The sequence below is a fragment of the Apteryx rowi genome, unplaced genomic scaffold (genome assembly GCF_003343035.1).
Source record: "Apteryx rowi isolate R43461 unplaced genomic scaffold, aptRow1 scaffold_86, whole genome shotgun sequence".
Classification (NCBI taxonomy): domain Eukaryota; kingdom Metazoa; phylum Chordata; class Aves; order Apterygiformes; family Apterygidae; genus Apteryx; species Apteryx rowi.
The window spans coordinates 2,091,622-2,112,941 of NW_020451160.1; the positions used below are offsets into that span (position 1 = coordinate 2,091,622).

Below are 21,320 nucleotides of genomic sequence, written 5' to 3' on the forward strand. Positions count from 1 at the left end.
CCAGCTGCCCGGGGGCTGCTACGCTGTTCGGACATGCTCCTCCCTCCGCCTGCTTCTGCTTGGCACAGCTCCTGATATCAGACAGGTTTCTCTTTGTGACACATCGAGATCCAAGTTTCTTTCTACCTCAAGCCAGTGAAATACTTCCACTTTCTTTAATAGCCTCCTGCATCTAAATTTTTACATGCTACACGTAGGCCCCTTTAGGTAAAGGGCTCAGCAGCCCCATGTGTCCTCTCTGGCAGCTATAGAGAGACGCAGCAGCAGCAGCAGCAGCTCAGGGTGAAGACGGCAGCAGCGGGATGAACACGCAGAGCCGGACGCCTCCTCCCCCACGTAAGACACAGCACCCCAGAAGAAGCGCCTATTTCTCATTCAGCCGGCGGATCCAATTTCCACCTAACGCAGTCCTCTGCCCTCTGCCACCACCTGCCTGACACAGCCGGCTCTCACAGCGATACAGCGTGCAACCCATTAGTGCTCACAAAACACCCTGGAGACCTTCTGGTGGGAAGCTGGAGAGAAGGGAAGATCACAGTACAATCATGTGGTTCATCAGCTGCCTGCGCAAAATAAGCTGGTGGTTTCAGCCCCGTTCCTGTGGCACAATTGCTCGCAGCGCACCCGCAAAGTCCCCTCAAAGGACACCTTTGTCGGCAGTCGCAGGGCAGGAGCACGCCGGCTGCTTACGTGGCGCTGGCACGCAGCACAGGCGCACGGGAGAGCTGCTGCCGCCACCTTTCCTTGTCCCTCCGGGAGGCTGGACCCCGGGTGCCTTCCAGTCTTGCCCTGCACCACAGTCAGGGGGCCCGTCCAGCATCCTTCCTAAGCTTTATGTTCATTTTTATTTTTTTAAATTAAAAGAAAAAGAAAACAAACCAGAAGGGGAGGAAGCTGACCCTCCTCTATTTCCTTCCCCTTTCTTCATTTATTTCYCTCTTTCGTTTGCTTTCTTCTACATTTTCTTCCCCTACCTATTGACATGTGGCTACCACAGTGCGACTACTGAAAAGCCACAGTTTTATTGGCTGAAGCTGTTACAATTTTAGTAATTGCTTAAAAAACACAAAGGAAGAGAGATGAAAGTGTCCCTCCCTGTTGTTCTGCCATCCCAGAGCAGCCTTTAATCCTAGTGCAGCTGACAGCAGCACGAGCAGAACAGTTGCTTCTCAGCAGACAGACTACCACCCCGGCAAAAGTCAATGTTTACATTTGTCGCACATATTTTTAGTGCATCCCATACTCAGCCATGCCTCAACCCAGCCTCATGGGCCAATTGCCATGTTGAAAGACTCCTCCGAACAAATGTTACTTCATTTTCAGAAGGACTGAGAAAAGAAAAATCCCAGGTGAATCCTGTCAAGAGCTGGTGGTGGGGTCCCCATTTCACCGGTCCTTCAGGTTATTCTAGCTCACAAGGAAAACACGAGCAGTGGAGACATTTGCTCTGTAACTGGTCTCCCTCATATCTGATCTATGTAAAAACAAACAGCAAAGTGCCTGGCACAGACCCTTTAACCTGGGCTGACTGCACCAGTATGGGGACCTTCGGATAGATCGGTTGGGTTTTGGGGGGCTTTGATGGTCTTTTGGGGCCTGCTTCTAAGAGAACTTCAGAGAGTTACAAATAATATTGACCAGATTAACATTTTTCTTCTTTTTTGTCTCGACTTGCTTGTCCCCGTATTGCTAAGGCRCCGTTCAGTATTGCACACCAATTAACACCATGGTTTGGGGCACCATGCAGCCAAGTGCATCTCCTGTGCCACTGTCTGAGTTAAGCAACAGTCACGGCTGTTTAGTTACACTCTAACTCAGCTCCCTTGAAAATATCCCCGTAAAGCAGCTGTCCCCAATTTAAGCACATCCTGATCAAGTGGAGGATATTGTACAGATGAAAGCAAACAGTAAACACTACTTTCTCTTCTCCCCTGCTGCGGGAAGGATAGTGCATTTCACAGGAGAGTAAGGCTGGCCTTCGTGGTGCCAAAGTTCATAGCTCGCCTCCATCTCTGACTCCTCGGGGGGCTGTTGGTTGCTCTTTAATCTCTCCTCTACCTCAGCCCCCCACCTCCAGGCTAGGGATATATGTATGTGCTGCACAGTGGTTTTCTGAGAATAAAATCTGCTAATGCCTGGATGGCGCTTTACGACGGCAAGCTTTGCAGAAATGTTGTACACAGAGGTCTGCCAGAGCTCTCAAACAAGAAGCAAATCTCACAGCACCTCTGTAAGGCATGGGAATATAGTTATAGCTCGTGCTGATGGGGGAATGGAGGCCCAGAGAAGTCAGAACAGCTGCTCAAAGCCAGAAGCAGGCAAGCATGATTAGCAGGTCATATCCTTTCATTCACAGCTCTCCACAGCATGATTTATCAAGTGGTTAAGAAAAAAACAAGTAAAGAAAGAAATAACTGGCTAAAGGTTATACAGCCTTGGCTCTCCTCTGTCTGTCAGCCTGCCCAGATAAATGTCGTTACAGGAAAGCTGGAGAATCTGATACAACATTCAAGTTCAGGAGCTCTAGCAAGGAGTGAAAGAAATAGCTTTGGATGAAGATGGTAACTGCAGCAGTTATATGACTAAAGCCAACATCTAYGGACAGAGTTACGTGATCCTAACCTTCCTTGTGAAAAACAACCCCATTCTGGCTAGCAGATGACTCGCTGCTCACAAATAAAACAGATATCTTGTTACATATGACAAAAGACCAAAATATCCAACACGACAATGCCCCACAGAAACACACTCGCCAAAGTGACTCAAAGCCAGGCACGCAAGCACTAGTTGTTTCCAAAAAGGCAACTGGGAATCGGACGGAGAGCGAGCCCCACCACAGCACTCTCAGCGAGAACGAACCTTTTGTTTAAGCAAGTGCAAATGTCAGGACAGGGAACGGGCCAGGCTGGGAGCCCGGAGCAATGCCCACAGTGGTAGGAGCTGGATTAAAAGGCTAGGCCTCAGATCTCTCTGGAAAACAGGCCAAATCAAAATACTTGCTCTAAACACTTTGACTTTTGGGAACAGCCATAGCAAAGTCAATTTGATAGATGATCCCCATCTCCACTTACGTATCGTTCATTTTCTAATTTAGTCAGTCAGACATTTAAGTACGTGGAATCCATTTGTGCAGTCATCAAAATACCCAGCTCATTGGAGATCTCAGACCAAAACATATTTTACATATACATAGCACATTATCCACAACACATATATAGAGAGGAAAAGTTTTAGTGACTGTTAAAGCCAGGAATCTATCTTGCATAGTAAAAGTTTCCCTCCTGGAAGTTACCTTTGTTGTTCAGTGGATAGAGTCATCCTCATTTCTTTTCTTGGCTTTTCTGAGCCTCGTAGGCACAGAGGAGGGCAGGAGCAAGACTGCATTTCAATGGCAGGAGACACAGGCCACGTTAATCAGTGTGTTAAGTGCTTTGGAACACTGCAGAGAAGGAAAAAGTWTGATATTAGTACAGCATGATTATTCATATGATTTAAGTGTACAGTATTACCATTGACAGTTAACTTTAAATCAGCAAAGGAACAGTGTTCTATACCATAAGTCGGTGTATTTTTGATAAATATGTTCCACAAAGGTTTTGTAAAAGATGCTTCTTTGATTGAAGCATCTAGTTCTTCTCAAGCCTCCTGCAATACAATGTAAACCTTATTATTGATAGCAGTTATATTTGTTTCTTGAACACAGTTAACAAAAACCACAGTTTACTTAGGAGTATCTATACTCTCTTCTATTTCTGCCCTTCTTATTCAGCCTCATAGAATAGCAGAGGCAGCCGTGAGTAGAGAGAGCACAACACAACCCTGCCCTGAACGGATTATASTCTCAGTCAGATAAATGCATTGCAAATTATACATGGTGAGACACAGACCTCATGCGAGCAGAATGGGGAGAACAGCTGGGTTTGGGAAGGCAAATAAGGAAAGCAAGCTGTAAGGAAGACTTTGAAGGAAAAAAAAAAAAAAAAGGAGGGAAAAACTTAGGGACTTCAAACAGTGGATAAGAGAGTTTATACTGCAAAACATTAGAAACGGGACTGAAACATGATGATGAGATCCAGACCCAAAATTCCACTGAACTACCAGCATCTGACTTTGGACAGGTGAGCTGGTCCAAATACCAAATGCTTATATCCACAGGCACGTCAAGACAAATGAAAAACAGCCTTGTTGACCTTTGAAAGCTCATCACCCTCAAATGCATGCAATTTAGTGAGATGACCATCGATGGCCCTGTTCACAAGTCTCCAGTTTCACCAGCAGCCTTGCTTACCTCCCACCAGCTGCTACCACGCAGCATGCTCAGGGAACAACAGTGCAGTCTCAGACAAGGTGGGATGGACAGCTTATAAGCCAGGGCAGCTCTACCACGTGGTACCTACACTTCCCTCCTATTAATTGGGCTAATACAGTACTTCCCACAGCTCATCAAGGCTGTACCATCATTTGTAGACTCAGCTGAGCAGGAATAAGCACAGTGGGTGCAGTAACTGTAAAGCAGCGATGACAGTCGAAGGATCCAAGTGAAGCAAGGGCAGGGAGAGGGGACACCATTATTAGGTCAGCTGTTGTACTTGGAAAAACTAGACATGCTTGCAGGCACATAAGGCTTTCTTAGGTCTGAAATAGAAGCAATAACCTTAGAGCTAAATACAGGTTGAGAATAATTGTTCTGAGTTAGACTTCATTATATTAATGAATTAGGCAATTTGAGAGAAAGGATGATTGGTTCCTCTTGATCAAAGGGAGGATACTAGCCAGAGGACAGCTGATAATGTCATTTATGGCACAAAGAGAGGGCAAGAGAGAGACAGGAATAATTATTGCCTAGGAATGGCTGGTGGTAGCAAAAATTGTAATGTAATATGCAGTCAACATCCGTGTGATTTTTATGTCCTAGAGTCATAACTTTCAGTACTTTGGATTGTCTTTTGTAGCAGTTTTGCAGACCTTCCTTGAAGGTCAGGGCTGAGAGGTCAGAGATGCAATGGTCGTTTTGTGAGAAATGCTCTCTTACAGAGTGTTTCTGTCCTTTGTCAATTTGTCTATATGAGTTAATTTGGGTTGGTTGCCATTGGTTCTTGCCACCACGGACTGTTAAGTGTGTGATGTAAACTGCACATCATCATTAAAGAGACAGGAGACAGAAGTGCGGTTGGTAGATCTCACAACCATTCTATATCTGTTAGAAATCTGATTCCATTGGGCAGCTGTAATTATTGCTAATACTCACGCATTCATCATTGTCCTTTAGATATTTTATGTTTTCTGTGAAATACCAGTCCCAGGGAACCTGTGATTTCATAAGGATCTAAGCTTTCACATAAAAAATTAAACTCTTAGTGGATTTGCAGAGAAAAGCTAGGTAATTCTTAAATCTGTTTAAGTCTGTGCCCAGAAGATAAATTAATATGATGTAATGTTGATTATTACTTACGATCATCTCATAATTTCTAAAATAGTCTTGGAGATCTGAATTACAATTTCTGAAGTGTTTTTGTTTGACAGTAATGACACGAGTCTTTAAGAACCGCACTGTAACAGTCCAGAAGACATAAATGGAGATCATTATGCATTACTTAAAAATGAAATATCAACTGTTTTTAAGTAAATTACCAGCTTTGGCTTGAAGCAGTTTATAGATATAATACGAGATTCACAATTATCTGCAAAGTAAGTAACTGCTCCAGGTGTTAACATTTTCAACTGTAGTTAGGAATTTTGCACTCTTCCTATTGGGTTTCCAAACAGTGAGGTGCTATATATACCTGACTAATTTTGAGAGAGAGAGAGAGACAAGCTGAGAACCTGTTGACTTCAAAAATAAGTTGCAGGTACCTATGACATCTGAGACTCAACAAGGAGTTAGTAGGGGCTCGGAAACATAGAGACAATTTTTGATGAGGCTGAAGCACTCTGTTTAAGACTGCACTGAGAGTTCATAGCACAGCTGGTGGAGAACTCAGTAGCCTGTCTGCTTGCACATGGGATGCTTAACCTTATGGTACACTGAAACTCAAAGGGAAATTTGTTTTATTTTGTAAAATCTGTATGCAAGTCTAATTTTGACCAGTAGCAACTTCAGTGAGTAGGCTGGTGTAAAATTTTCACATGATTTGTACTGGAGGAATATATACTTATATATCTATAGAAACACCCACAGAAATTCTTTCACAGAATCACAATAGTCAGTATGTGAGATTTTACTGCTTTGGAAGCTTTCTGCTCCAATGGTGGATGAATCAGACTCTATGTACCATGGACAATGAAAATCAAGTGCTTTACTTTTTTATGCATGGCTTATTTCAAAATGTAAAGGTCATCTAATACATCTTAGCTGAACTGTACAGTGAAAGATACCCTTAGAGGCCAGAGAGATGTAAGGCAGTAAAAGGAGGGAATTGAAGGTCAGCCCCAAATGATGTTCCTGGGGTATACAGAATTTGGATAAAGTTCCTTATCAACAGCTGAAAGAGAGCAACAGCCAGCTACTGTCTAACACCTGTTAACACTGAATTTCAACACAGACAGAGGAGGAAACCAACACAGAAAAGGGCAGTGATTTGCCCAGAGTCAGAATTGGAACCTGGGATGCCTGAATTGTCATCTGCTATACAATGTTCATTACCAAGCTGCCACCTCTGATTTCCATCAACATGACCAAAATCTCCCAGGCTTTTGCATTACTCAATGAGGCTGCCCAAGCAGCAAACTCACTCAGTTTTATAAGACTGTGTGCATCCAGTATAATCCTTAGATGTATTCTGAACATTCAGTAGTTCTTAACACCATGTCTTCCACCATCCAAGCTTGAACAAACTTGAACTAAGTTCATGCTTCCTCCATTAGTGGTATATAGGGGCAGCAAGGCCTATTCTGGGGGGGCTTTAGAGATGAAAGTCAAGTCTAAGCCTAAAAGGAGTGGAGCAACAGGGTAACTTTCAGTGGGCTAGAGGTGTGCCCTTGTGCTGAGGTTGCCCACCACACAGCAGTTCCTGGCATTGAATATAAAAGAGCAGTTGAACAGATGAGATTAGAGAAGTGGAATCTGGCTGAAAAGAAAAACAGCGTGAAAAACTGGTGCAGCAGAGTAACTAGCGAGAGAGGCAGTGAAAAAAGGGAGCAACACACACRCACATCCTTCTGCGGATGCTGTGGGAAAGGCAGAAAAGACAAAGGAAGGGGGTTGTGGGGTGTAGCAGGGAATTAATATACTCTCCCAGGGAAAAGAGGTGGGTTTCTGGGTTTGTTTTTAATTGGATTTGCCAGGCCTGTTAATATAAGCTTCCCAAAGAAATTCACAGGGACACTAAACAATAATTAAGGCACTATTTTCTCAGAACTCTCTTTTATTTTATGCAATGGGTAATCTTTAAGCTAGAGGGTAGAGAGAATGCAGATAAACTAGCTCCATGAGGGCATGTAGCTGACAGACTGTTTAAATATAATGGCGTTCCACCTCCAGCTCTCAGAGGAGGGCAGGGATCTCTAATTTCAGGCCTCTGAAGTGTTAAATTATCAAATGAAAACTATAGCAAGTTCCATCAAAACTGCAGTCATCAATATTACAGATTGTTTTTTAACAAACAAAAGACCACAGGAAAAAAGGATGGGGATTGAGGGATATCTGCACTGTATGCCAAGGTTTTTCTAAAAATATTTTACACCTGCTATTCGTTCTGCACACTGATCATATTTTGTCTGTGAGGTAAAGAACTCATAGTGCCAAAGGGAATGTGGTTTATGTTCCCAAGTCTTAATGTTTTTCCCTTCTGCAAGGCAAAATCCCTTACTCCATTCACTAAAATAAAGCCAAGAGGACAAAAGTCACACACACTGCCACAGTAACAGTTTAATCATTCCCCCTACTGATTTCTGGAAACAATCGCTTCAGCAGGACTTTACAGCTCTGGCACTTCAACTTAGCAAACTTTTTATGCAGCTCATGAGAGGAACGCAGCCAACTGTGTACACGCAATTTAAATCAATTTGCTGATGACATAAAAAAGGAGCGCTGAACCGTCGGTTTGCTTCATGTGCTCCAAAACTACAAATACAAACTCTGAGGTATTTATTACTGAAACGTTAACAGAACAGTCCAGGGTGTCAGCTCAGTAAATGACCTGTGGTTTGATCCCATGCTGGTTCAAAGAGCTGATTCAACAACTAGTTGTTTGGTTACTTGATATTTCAGAAATGCAGCTGGATTGTTCGCTAGTAACAGGCTTCTGTACTTTTCAGTCAAGTGGGAGCACAGCGTACCGGACAGCTGGGCATGTGGCTGTGCTATAGCTGGGGAATCACCTGCCATGGTTGTCTGTAGCAAGAGATAATACAAGCAATGTATAACAGCTTTCTAATTTTGCATGTTGAAAAAAAGGGATGGATCCTTCTGCGTCTTGAGCCCAGTTCTCAATCTGTATAAATTATGATAGCTAAGAACTACAAAAGCTTACACTAGCTGAGAATCCAATGCCAGGCCAACCTGTGCCCTCTGGATTCACATCCACAGCACAGATCTTTGGGAACACGATGATGCAGTAATGAAGACCTTTCGAAGTATTTACAAACTCTATCCATGAGCTACCTCTCCTTTGCAAAAATAATAAGATCAATTTAATTTTGGCAATCAATACTAGACTTCTGATCAGGAGTAAGGACTGTTACTTACCCACAAAACAAACGCAGCATGGACCGTAACTATGGAATCTTCTCTGCCCTGTGATGCCAAGACGCCTCTGAACTCATCTCCACAGGCTTCAAATTACAATTTTCGAATGTCATCAATTTGGGCTGAAYTGAGTCTACCTTACAGATGAGTGTTGCCATCTCTCATCAATTTCTAAACCAGTACTTGAACACTAACCTAATTTTAACATAGCATGATCATTTAAAAGCCTTACATTTAAAGCAAATTAGTACAACCTTCATTGCCTTGCTAGGGTATCAGGCATGGTTTATTTTTGTCAAACTCCAAATCTTGTAAACTTAGGTTTTATGCTTTTGTTCAATCGTCAGTGTAGAAGGATACTTTTTGATAAACTAAACATATAGTGAAAACAAAATAATAAATAACAATTTTGACATTTTATAAAAATAAGTACCTTGACAATATGGCTTTATATCTTTTAAAATATCTATGTAAGACACGGGTTTAAGCAAGAATTATTGGATGAGATAGGTACGCTACAGTACATCCTTGGGCCTCAGACACTACCACCAGTTTATCAATGGCAATTACTAACATAACTGTGTTCAAGGTCTGGACCTGGTTATGGATCCAAAGTTAAGCACAGCACTAATCTGTTGGTACTTCAGATTATTTTAAGAAAAAATAATTTTTTAACTTATGTTTGGGTGGGGACTTTGAATGAAGAGACAGGATACACTAGGGAGCACTGAGGAGAAAGCATACTTACAGTTTTACCCATTTTTTCACTTGTAAATTAAAGATATCTTCAGAGGTTTAACTTACACCAGCAATTTTAAGGAATTAAATTGCATGTTCGTAAGAGAAAAATAAAGGACTTGCATAACTGGGCAAATGCTTCCTCTTTCCCCTTCACACGCATTAGGTCAATTCTCTCAAAGCAAACTCACTTACCTGAGAGCACGGCTGCAAGAGCAGAATATTGGGTGCATGCAAATTAAACAGGAGATTTACTTGGCACACATTTAGAACAGAATGCTGCAATGTAAATGTCTGATGTAACGAATTCAACGCTAAACTTTAGTAAAAGGTCAAATAAATAGATGAAATAAATTGAACATAAAACCTACAAAAATCTTTAATTTCTATAAGTAGCAAGAAAAAACATTAAAAATCCTCACATTTGCATTCCTCAAGAATACTGAAAGCTCTCTCTCCAGATTGTCTCCTTGGAAAGTGCCATCAACAACCTACAAAAAATCCATAAGAATCAGTAGAAGGACAAAAACTTGCTTATTATCCACAAGATCCAGCTGCATAAAGACAGCCACAAAAAACAACCTTGTTTCCAGAGATTCTTCTTTCCTGGAAGTCACCATCTTTCATAAGTAGAACTGACTATTGTGAAAGTGAATGAATCCAAAAAGGGAAGAGGGTAAGCTGGATGACCTTTAAGACAAACGATCTCAGTTTAAATCACAGGAACAAAAATATTACAGAACACACAATAATTTCCACTATCAAAGGTTCTTAACCTTCTAGGCAATTTAGATATTATTACTACATTGTAAATACTAAAATTTTAAGAAGCCTTAAAGTCTAGGAATACAAATAGCAATAATACATAGATCTAACATTCTATATTTTTCAGTAAATTGATCCAAATTTTTTCTTCAGTTTATTTTAAACACCTTTCAGTGGCCTATTCCTTTTAAAGCAAAATCATCCACTTAAAATAAGACACTGAATTAGAGGCTTTAAAGTATGGTTCTGTCCACTGCTGTGCCATCAGCAGAAAGATAAACCAGATGGTAAACTCAGTAAAAATAAGCCAGTTAAAGGCAGACAGATGAATGCCTAAAAACAGCACCCTCGCCATTATTGTTTTTGAATTGGTTGTCATGGCATTAGAAATTGATAGCATCATCAGCCTCAGATCTCCACCCAGTCCATTTGATAGTCCAATACCGCTTCATAGGCTCATTCTGTCCAAAGCATAGCAAAGATTTTAGCACAGTGTTGACAAACAGCCTCGTTCTTTACTTACAGCACCTGGCTATTTTCAGCAAAACTCTGTTATTCTACTCATACCAAACTGGGTCTGTATGGGGGTGTGATTTATGCCTTTTGTAAAACCAAGTCTATCAAGTAGGCTACAACTGACTTTCAGTAACTAAAGCCAGTGCCAGAATTCAGATAAATTTAAACCTGTACTCCTTTTTTAGCTTAGAATCCATTATGATGAAGCAATGGACTATGCACTCAGCATATATTTTCTCTCTGTACAACTGGAACTACGATGACAAATAAACTGCTATTTGTTAAGATTTAAAGATTAAAGAAATCATACTTTCTCTTCCTCTTGACAATGGCCATTAGCAACGAATACTATTTGTCAAAAGGGCCCAAAAGAGTAAGGGATACAACTTCAAAATTGCCCTAGAAAAGCTCAGTTGTTTTGTCAGCCTCCAAATTCTTTCTCCCTCCACTCACACACATGCGTATTTTGAAAAATCTARTAAGTTAACATTGGTAGAATCCACTAAAATAAAGCCCTAGATTGTCACATTGCAGTTGCATTAATTTTTTTTTTTTTAAATAAGGCATATAAAATGAAAGGTTACAATCAGTTCAGCAAACTGTACATCAGCAGTTTTATTCAGTCTAGTTTGAGCTATTAATCCCTAATACAGAAACAAAATGCTGACACGTTGGTCTAGGACCTCTCGAGATAATAGTTCAAATCCACTTTGATTATACAGAAAGTGAATTTCATTGAATCACCTGAGTACCTTCTAGATATGTCATATCACACAATAATTCAACATTTAAATAGCTTGTAATCTTAATTCTSAAGGGAAAAATAATCAATCATATTCTGACTTCAATGAGCTGCAGTTATGGAAAACAAGTGAAAGTTTGCTCAAATAATTGTAGCCAAACAGTTAATCAAACTATGTGCTTTGTCAGAACTATTTTAGGTAAAGCAACCCATTATTGTGGTGCATCAACACAGCAACCCTTTCCATCACGCCTTTGTGATGCACTGAGTCAGACTTTTTTGCATCATTAGCATTGACAACACAATAAATGCAGCACTCTGACCTTCAGCACAACAGTAAAAACAAAGACCACACAGTCATTTAATTTTAAAGAATTTTAATACAAACTTAATATAAACTATTTCAGTCCCTCTTAACATGTAAGACACTGACTCAAAATACTTTTATACCTTTTTTCAAGTATTGCACAATGTAGGTACAAAATTAATATTTACGATTACATTTTCTTCCATAATATATAGCAAAAATCTTTAAACCTTTAACAGAAAATACAATTTGTGTTTCTTTTGAAAAAAGCAAATATTTCGTACATTTTAATTCCACCACTAAGGAATATTCTGTACACAATTTTTTATTTTTTTTAGAATTGATGTCTTTAAGATGGATATCTTACAATTTCAGTAAAAAAAATACAACATGAAGCTGCTGCAGCTGTCACAGATCACTGTAGTAAAAAGATATAAATGCAATACCATGTTGTAGAAACAATATATATACTCTGATATTTTACAAACTTTGTACTAAATTAAATTATACAATTAGAAAAAGACCAATAAACCCACTTATTAGTGCCAATTTTTTAAATATATATACATATGTGTTTATATATATATACGAAAAAAATCAGCCATGTCCTTGCTATATCTTAAATACTGTAAGAGGCCATATTTTGAGAGTATATTTTTGTAATGTACAGTCAGTATAAAATAATTTTGTGCTTGGTTGGCAAATGAAAAAAATGATGCATGTTGTATTTATCTAACCAAGCTTGAATGTATTCTTACTACAAGCTTTAAAAAAAAATCTCAAGAGGTGGAAAAAAAGATACACCCTTGGGTACGTGCATTTAAACTTGTACAATAGTATTTACTTGTATTTCACTTCGTTTTATTTTTAGTTAGCCATAACTGGCTGGAATTGCTGGTTAGAATACTGCATGTTGTTTAAACTAAAATTCAAGCCATCCACAAAAGACTTCTCATTTAGACCTCCATAGGCTGCAAACATATCAAAGGCATTACTGTACTGGAGAGGACTGAGGTTAAGGGGGCTGTCACCAGGAAATATGCTACTGGTACTACCTTGACCCTGCATGTTGGGGAAAATGAACTCCTTTGCATTAGGAGAAAGGGCAGAAGTCTTCTGCTGTTGTTGCTGCTGCTGCTGCTGACTGCCTAGGCCAAGCCCGTAGAGAGAGTGCATGGAGGAGGAAAGGGCTTTCTGCTTCAACAGGTCATTGACATTCAAGCCAAGGTTGGTGGGAGAAGTGCGGGCGACCTTGTTGCTACGGCCGCTATTCTTCATTTTGGTCGAGCCAAACTTGGTGGCAGCAAATGTGGCAGTGGTGAAGGTTAAAGGCTGAGTGGAGCGGGGCATGAAAGTTGGGCTCACAGCAGCAGAGTGACCAAAGGGAGGAGAAGGAGAACTAGACACTGAAGATGCTGGGTCACTAATTGGCATGAACACCTGGGCCTCTGGGTTAAAGCTGTTCTTGATTTCCTTATCCAACTCACATCCATTTTCATTATCATCCACATAAAGCACTTTCACTGGTCCCTTTTCACCGATTTGGTATGAAACCTCAAATGGGTCAATCCAAACACTAAGATCCTGAGGCAAGTTGCCACGAACATCATCAATGTCCAAACCACTCTCTTTGGATGCTTGTTCTATGACTGGGTCCACTTTCTCCCCTATATGTATACATCTAAACCCTGATCCTTTGTATGGCTTTTCTGGATACCAGTGCCCTTCATACTTCTTCTTAAGAAGTCTTTCAAGCTCTTCACCAAAAATGTTGACACGTCGTCTGGGAAGCTTATTGTACAAATATGAAATAATAAAATTGAGTGCTACTTGGATTTCAAGCTGCATAGCTGCTATGCCACAAAGTTATAAGTCTGTTTCAAAACCCGAAGAAGAAAGTGTTCAAGATGCCACAGGGAAACAAAATTTCATTCAAAGTGCTGATTCTAGTTGATTATTATCCTTCACCTTGAGTGCTCTTGTTCCTTTAAGAAAAAACAAAAGCAAACACATCCAAATAAGGAAAGTGTAAGATTAAGATCCAAGGCCTATTCTTTTAGCTTCACTTTCTACATAAAATAGGTTACTTTTTAAATGAAAACAATTGCATCAAACTGCTTTTGTTCATGCCYGTGAAAGGTATGTCAACCACATTCAGTATGACTTACAAACAATACTGCAGAAGATGCATTAGGCATTTGTTTATATATACAGCACGGGGTATTTCAAAATCGTATGAGCTTGCAGTTCAGTTATTCACAAAGCAGCAAGTATAATTTCTAAGATATCACAGAACTGCCAGGCCTGTCAAGGGTTCAATTACCAACCCTTATTTTGGATGATTTATAGTACTCAGCTGCAAAATTTAGCACCAGGCTATTAGTTTAGCATGAAAGGTCTTAGTCTAAGGGTCATTTATCATTTTAAAGTTTGCAAACATATTGGCTGCATTTTGAGTTACAGAATTACAAAAATATTAACAGTTGCTTCAGAGGATTTCACACAAATAATTCAAATTGCACTACATTTATTTTAAGTTCAAGCCAAGCATCCGCATCAACTGTGCGCTGCTGAAATTATACTAACTGAAGAGAAAATGTCCGCTGTACCTATACAAGAATTYTTCCTTTCCTTGGAATTAATAAAATGATAAAACAATCAGCGCATATGAAATACAGATGTATTTTCTGTGATAGAGGTGGCAATAACTGTTAAATGATTATAAGAAATTAATTCACAATTTTCCCCTTTCTACAATTTTTATACATATATCAAATGTAATATATGCATATTTTATACACATAYGCATATAAATGCATATTTTACATTATCTACAGTCAGGATTTCTGAAAGTTACTAGAGCCAGCAGGGCTTTTGATAGCCTCAGTCAAAGCAATTGCTCTTCTCCCTCTCCATGACTCCATTTTATATTTAATATAAAATATGGTTGTCACTCCTTCACAAAGGACAAAAGAGAAATTAGCTACCTAAAGTTAGAGAAAGGACTAGAATCAAGTATTAGAACAGGCACTGCTAATGAAAATCCTGCAATACCTTAGCATAAGGTACTTGTCCACAGAAGACAGCACTGTACAAGAAGTTCTAGTCAAAAAAATATAAATATTTTTGGCTCAAGTTAAACACCCAGCAAGAATTTCAGTTAATGGTGCACTTTTCTGCACTGCATCAGTAGGTACAAAATTTAGTAGATCTGTCACTGAAGATTAGAGAAATCAAAGTCAATATCAAAATCCCATAAAAATGTGAATACAATGTTGCTGTTTTTTCTTGCTCCACATAATCTCCTTTTAAAGTCTGAAACCCTATTTCCAAGCCACTTGTGTTCCCCCCAACATGGTATGGGAATAGTTCGAAAGCTTGTATGATAAGGCGACCTTTAAACGTTTGCTGGATCAGCACTGGGTGGGGATGAGGAAAAGATCAAGGGCAAACAGAAGATATTTACAAAAGGGACACATTCAATACAGAAAAGCTGATTGGATGGTTAAACGGGACATTTAAAAAATGATTTATTAATCCATCTGTTTTGTTTCCCCTCCTCCATGTCCTTTAGGAAAGAAACGATCCTTTCAAGGCACTGGGCAGGCGGTAAAAATTTTTCTAAGCCGCCAAACTGATTCACAGTACAAGCAGCCGATTAAACAAACCAGCTTGATCATTTCAAACTTTTTTTTTTTAATTGATGAGGACAATATTTTTAAGGGACCCAAGCACACGAGTGACTCCGAGAGCAAAGCGATGGCAGTGGGGGCTACAAGCAGGAGCCGCAAGCAGCGTGTGGGGAGTTACATAACCAGGCAGTTGGGTCTCATTAGATTTCTGCTCACAGCCCTGGGAGCTCCAGTAACAGGAGGAGGAGGAGGAAGAGGAGCGTTTTCTGAGGCCGTAAGAAAGAAAACGAAGAAGGGGGACGGCTGGAAGACGGGCTAGCGAGGCCCCTCTCCGCACCGCACAGGCCTGGGCTCAGCGACAGCCCTCCGCCTCCCCCCGCCGAGGCAGGGTCCTGAGGGCGGCTGCCAGCGCTGCCCGAGGAGGCCCAGCGCGAGCAGCAGCTATTAGTCAGCCGGCAACGCTCACTCCTCCCAGCCCGAGCGCGTCCAGGGACCGCCTTGGGAGGGAGCCTCTCGCCGCCCGGCGCCCGGGGCCGTGCCCTCCCCTCGGCCGCTTCTGCGAGGGGCTCCGGCTGCCCCCCGGCGCCCTCCTTCCCGCGCCGGCGGCGCCCCGCAGCGCTGCGCCCCTCACGGCACCTCGGCCCTTCCCCCACTCCGCCTCACAGCGGAGCCGCCTCGGCCCTCGCCTCAGCGCCGGGGCCGCCTCAGCGGCGGCTGCCCGCAGCCCAGGGCTCCCCTCGAGGCTCCCCGGGCCGCCCCCCCGCCCTCAGCGAGCGGTACTCACCCGGGGTGGGTGTGTGKGGGGGGTAGTGCAAACAGTCCCGGCGGGGGTGTGAGTGCTCGGGGTGGGGGAGGGCGGCTCAGCACCCGACCCCCATCTCCGAAAGCCGGCTCCCTCGGCGAGGATGGGAGGGGAAAGGAAAGAAGACCAAAAGAAAAAAAAAAAAARRGGGARGGGGRGGGTTAGAAAAAAAAAGGGGGGGAGGGAAGGGGGGGGAGGGCTGCGCTGCTCACACCCCCACGACGGGCGCACTCGGCCGCCGCAGCTCAGCTCCTTCTGCTACTGCTCAGCCGCCCGACGCGCCCCTATATATGGCCTCTCTTTCCCCGCCCCCCCGCATAGCCCCGCCCACCAGCCACCTCCCTCTCTCAGCAGTGTCCCGCCACGCCACGCCCACCACCTGCCTGGCCCCGCCCCCGGCGTGGCGAAGGCTCCCTCAGCTCCCTCCCCAAGGCGCCGCCCCCCCCGCCGCGCGCCGGCCCTCGCCTGCCTCCCCTCCCCCCACCCCGGCGTGGAGGGGCCGCTCTCTACGTCAGCTCGCTCCTCACCTCACAACATGGTTGCGTCACTGCCTACGTCAAACCCTGCCCTCGCGCCCCTCGTCTCTGCAGGGAAGGGGGGGAGGGGGGCCGCGCTGAACTACATCTCCCATGACCGCCGCTGCGGCGCCCGAGGGGGCCCGGGCGGGGACGGCCCGAGGGGGCCGCGGGAGCGGCCGAGMGCGGCTCCGCGGGGGCCGGCAGCCCGCCGGGGGGGGAGGGAAGTGGGGCGAGGGCACCTCACAGCCCCTCACGGCCAGGGGGCCGCGGAGCCAGGCGGCGGCTCGCTCCGTCCCCGAGCCAGCGGGAGCGTCAGCGGGGTCAGGCGCCCCGCGGGGCCGCGGAGCGGAGCCCCCGCCGCTACCCCCCCCCGCCGGCCACTGCGGCTAAAAATACTACCCACAGGTAGCAACGCTGACCGATTGGCTGGCTTCCCGCCTTAGTAACCGCCTGATTGGTCACTCCGTATCGAGGAGGCATACGTCAAACCCCAGTTTGGGGGGAAAAAAGTTACCGGGGGGGAAAGGGGGCGGCGARGGAGGGGGGAGCGGGGGGAATGGCGCAGCCGTCGCCTCAGTGCCCGCCGCGGCCGTGGAAAAACACCGGCCGCGGGCCCGAGCGGAGGGGAAGCGGCAGCCGCCGGCACGGGGCCGTCGCCGGGCTCAGCCTGACGCAGCCTGGAGGCGTCCGGCAGCGGGGGCGGCGCGGCGGGGGCGGGGGGACCGGGCCCGCCGGGCTCCCGCCTCCGCGGGCCTCGCTTCCCTCACAGAAATAACCGGCGACGCCACCGGCGCGGCGCTGACACGGCGCCTTAGAGCCAGGCCTCGGCGCGCAGCTTCTTCAAACCGCGCTGGTTTCGCCCTTTAAATATCCCTCGTGGGTATTAATAGGTTTTGAGTTGGTATGGTTAGCTTCAGACCAGCAAGCAGGGCCCGCTCGTAGAGGACAAAATACAGGCAAAGGGCTTTTTGTCCTCCTCCTTCTCTTGCACTGTGTTTGTATAATAATAAAGCGTTCTGGCATAAACRCCACATGGGCCCCAGGAGAGATTTGGAAATACCAGTCGGAAGAAATGCCAGGACTTTAACCCTTTGGAGTTCAGGCTATCTATGACGCTGTGCAAGAAATTCACTTGAAAACTGAAATGTTATGGAAACAAGATACAAAGGGTAATACTTGGGATTTGCCACAACTGAAAAAATTTCTACTAGAAGGCCTTATTCATCGTAAAACGTGGTTTTATTCAGAGGTATTAATATCAATGTTACTAGGATTGCAGTACTGCGAACACAGATAACTTAAAAATCTTAATTCAGATTCAAAATAGTCYTTTTTTTTCCTGTTTTCCATTCTTTTTTAACCTTAACATGCATCTTTTCAATGAAAATTGAGTCCTGTCATCACCGTGCCCCCAAAGTTGAAAGTTTAAGAAACTAAAGCATGATGAGGATTATAAAATTATAAACATTGGCAACCTGGAGACTAGTCCTGAGAATTGGTGTTGCACAGCCAAGGAGTCGTATGAAAACCTTGGATTCTTTGTTTTTAAAGGTTGTCATTCCTTTTACCACAGGTTAAGAGACAATGTGAAATAACTATTGAAACAGATAAGGTGAAGAGACAAGTACGGGTTTTTAAAATTAGAAATCTACTTGATACAACAAACATTGAACAAATTGGCCGATAACATCAGCTGTTTCAATAAAGAGTTCAACATGTTACTTTGCTCAGAGTTCTGCACTAAATGGGGGTAGCAGTAGATTTCCCTTTGAAGGGCAGAAACTGCACAGCTCCATGGATCAATTTTTTCAGGTGAGATTTAGTAAGTAGCTTTAAAAACAAAATGACTGTGCTGCTGAGCTGGTAAAAAAAATTAAAGGTTATAAAAGCAGAGACATTCTTTTAACTGACTTTGACACTACATGAAAAGCATTAGGGGCTGAATTATATATACAAAGCAAATATATTTTTAATTAAGGCTGCTGTGGGATCCTTTAAAGCTGTAAAAATGGTGGTGTGCTTTTTTATGGCTTATGTAAAGGAAACTTCTAATGCAGTAACGCTAAAATTGCATACAACTGAAAAAATCTGATATTCTGTGTTAAGACAGGTGATTGCCCTAAGAATAATGTCTTCAGGTCAGCAAGAATGAAACTCACTTCTAAAGGTCCAATGAAAGTTTTAGTTTATCCTCATTTGTTCAAAAAGAAAATTCTGGCTTTTAAACTGCAGAGATAAGTGTCTCCCATGTGTAACACATCAAAAGTAGTTGCTCAAACTGTATTAATGTTAAATTTCTGGCATTTAAAAACAGAGTCTAATCCAGTATCACTTCTGTCCTTAAAACCTCAACTGACTTTTAAGTCCACAAAGAAGTCAGAATAGGGCCTGCAATATTTTTCAGTCCTTTTGATTAATACACAGCAATAACAAAATGTCTACCTCTCCCTGGTAGAAAAATCTTTAAAAATGCAATCAATACAAAATAACAACTCCAGCAGCAAAATTTTTACTCATGTTGCCAACTCTCTTCAACTGAAATATTAATCTTAAAAGAAAATACCTATATATTCTCATCTTTCCTGACAAACCTTGACAGTTTTTCTCCCTACCAGAGCAACTCAACAGAAGTATTTCAGACCACTGCAGGGAGGCAATAGTGAGATTAGAAGTAAGGGGCCTTCCTTAATCTGTATTAGAGGAGAAGGGCTTTCAGCTCATCCTCTGTTCATAGCTGTAGTCTCTGGTGGCTGTCATACTTGCTAGCATCAGAAACTGAAATACAATTTCAAGTCTAGGTCTCTGCAGTCTGAATTACAGAGCCAAGATCTCCGAGTTGTTAGAGACCTACGTCCTCTGGACCGGAGGGGACCATGAACCGTGCAATGCCCGGATTCTTAAGAACTGCCTGAAGAAAAAGCGGGGGTGTCTCCAAAGGCCTGACCCAAACTGCGTTTCACAAATGGTTCAGACTTCATTTACGGGCAGAAAATAGCAGTCAAGGAAATTAAAAGGACTACAGGTCTCTGTAAGGATACAGGGCTCCATGCACATCCACATTTGGCCTTTGCCGGCTTCTTGTGTTCAGTTCCTGGTTCACATGAACCACCTCAGTGCTGTTTGGCTTCCTAGTAATGGATGTGTGTGCTCTCTACAAAAGGACCTCCTTTTCTCCACTTAAGCAATCTAAACTTGCTTCCTAGAATAATTGATAGCAATCTGTATTATATGATGACCAATATATTACCTAATACCAAAATAGAGCTCATTAATCTTAAAAGTTGCTTAAAGGGATTAAAAATATCCTGGAAAATTTTTAATCATCAGAGTCAACGTGGACAAGAATTTAAGAGAAGTAGCAAATAAGACTCAGAATTTTCATCACCCATCTCTGTCCTTTTCAGCTTCTCCAATATATGAATGTTGCTCTTTACAGAATATATAACATTTATCCTGACSATGGACATAAAGCTTTGTAAGGTACATTTTTGAATACAGTACAGCCTCTTTTTTAACATTTTCCTATTTAGGAACACAATATGCCTTTTAGTGTGGGAGCCTGGGCTTTGATTTTGAAGAAGTGGAAACTTTTTCCCCTGTATTCTTCCCTCTCTATCCCAATTTTATCCATTTGCAGATTTTAACACGTTCCTTTTCCCTATTATCTACCAGTGTGAGCAACCAGTCCTGGCTGCTCTCCCACACATATCTTCTCTTAACAATGATTTTGAAATATAGCATAGATTCTCCTACATTTCACTTACCAGCTTAAGCAGGATTTTTGCCATTAATATACTTTATGGAATATGTAAATACATATCAGATGTTGCCCAGCTTCAGGAGCTCTGTGGCCACAAGTACTGTTCAGCTGGGAACCATGAAATGAGCCTGGATGTAACATTGTTTTAATGGAGTAAAGAATGACCAAAAACAGAGGCATTCACCCCAAACAGAGACATTGGTGGGGCATTGCCCCACCAGTAGCAAACCAGGTCATCTCCTGGGGAAGCCCCAAGTTATGTGAAGGGGGCAAACGTTTACCACCGATGGGGAGCAGCTCACTGGCTCTGTGCAGGTTTTTATGCCAAGGTAAGAGAGTGCACAGTGCAGGATGTGTGTGTGCAAACTCCTGTTTGTAGACTCTTACCCCCRGGGCAAACAGTCACTGTCAGTCACTTGCTGCCAGCTGCCCTGTGGCTCTGCAGCAACCGAGGCGGTGCCTGGGCTTGTTCTGCAGAGCAGGGGATGGAGGAATTYAGAGGGATGGGGTCCCTGTCGTGGGGAAGCGGGAGCATGCAGGGAAAGGTTGGGGGCAGAGGACCTGGCGGTTAGATAAATGTCTATCGGTCTCGGCAGAGGTATGGTTAGTCCTGCCACGGTGTGGGAGAAACACCTTTTGAAGCGGAAGGAGGGAAGTATTGCAGCAGAAGAGGGAGAACTGGAGGAAAGAGGATGTAGTAGTGCGGCGCTGGGATTGCGAAGAGCAGCCCAGCACTGGTAAACTGAAATAGCATGGCAGTGTGAGTCCAGATCTGGGTATCTACAGCTCTCTGCAGGTACTTTCTTAGATGTTAGTGATTCTTCTTAAAAAAAGAGAAAGAAAAGCTTTACATT

General features: G+C 43.1%; 1 protein-coding gene and 1 long non-coding RNA gene across 4 annotated transcripts; both read right to left on the minus strand.

Moving 5' to 3' along the window:
- Positions 1-7,512: 7,512 nt before the first annotated feature.
- LOC112977789 lies at positions 7,513-10,116 on the minus strand. Of its 2 annotated transcripts, none has more exons than XR_003257639.1 (3): positions 10,007-10,116; positions 9,847-9,915; positions 7,513-8,332 (listed from the first exon to the last, which is right to left on the minus strand). It is a non-coding gene; the product is annotated as an uncharacterized LOC112977789 (long non-coding RNA). The 2 variants fall into 2 exon arrangements; XR_003257638.1 differs by having other exon boundaries at positions 8,687-9,915.
- Positions 10,117-11,807: 1,691 nt separating this feature from the next.
- On the minus strand, positions 11,808-16,353 carry TOB1 (transducer of ERBB2, 1). 2 transcript variants are annotated; one of them, XM_026090501.1, is made up of 2 exons: positions 16,171-16,353; positions 11,808-13,739 (listed from the first exon to the last, which is right to left on the minus strand). In XM_026090501.1, the coding sequence occupies exon 2, from the start codon at positions 13,600-13,602 to the stop codon at positions 12,622-12,624; it is 981 nt and encodes a 326-aa protein (XP_025946286.1). In that variant the 5' UTR covers positions 13,603-13,739; positions 16,171-16,353; the 3' UTR covers positions 11,808-12,621. The 2 variants fall into 2 exon arrangements, with proteins under 2 accessions (XP_025946286.1, XP_025946287.1); XM_026090502.1 differs by lacking the exon at positions 16,171-16,353 and adding an exon at positions 14,809-15,304.
- Positions 16,354-21,320: the final 4,967 nt, after the last annotated feature.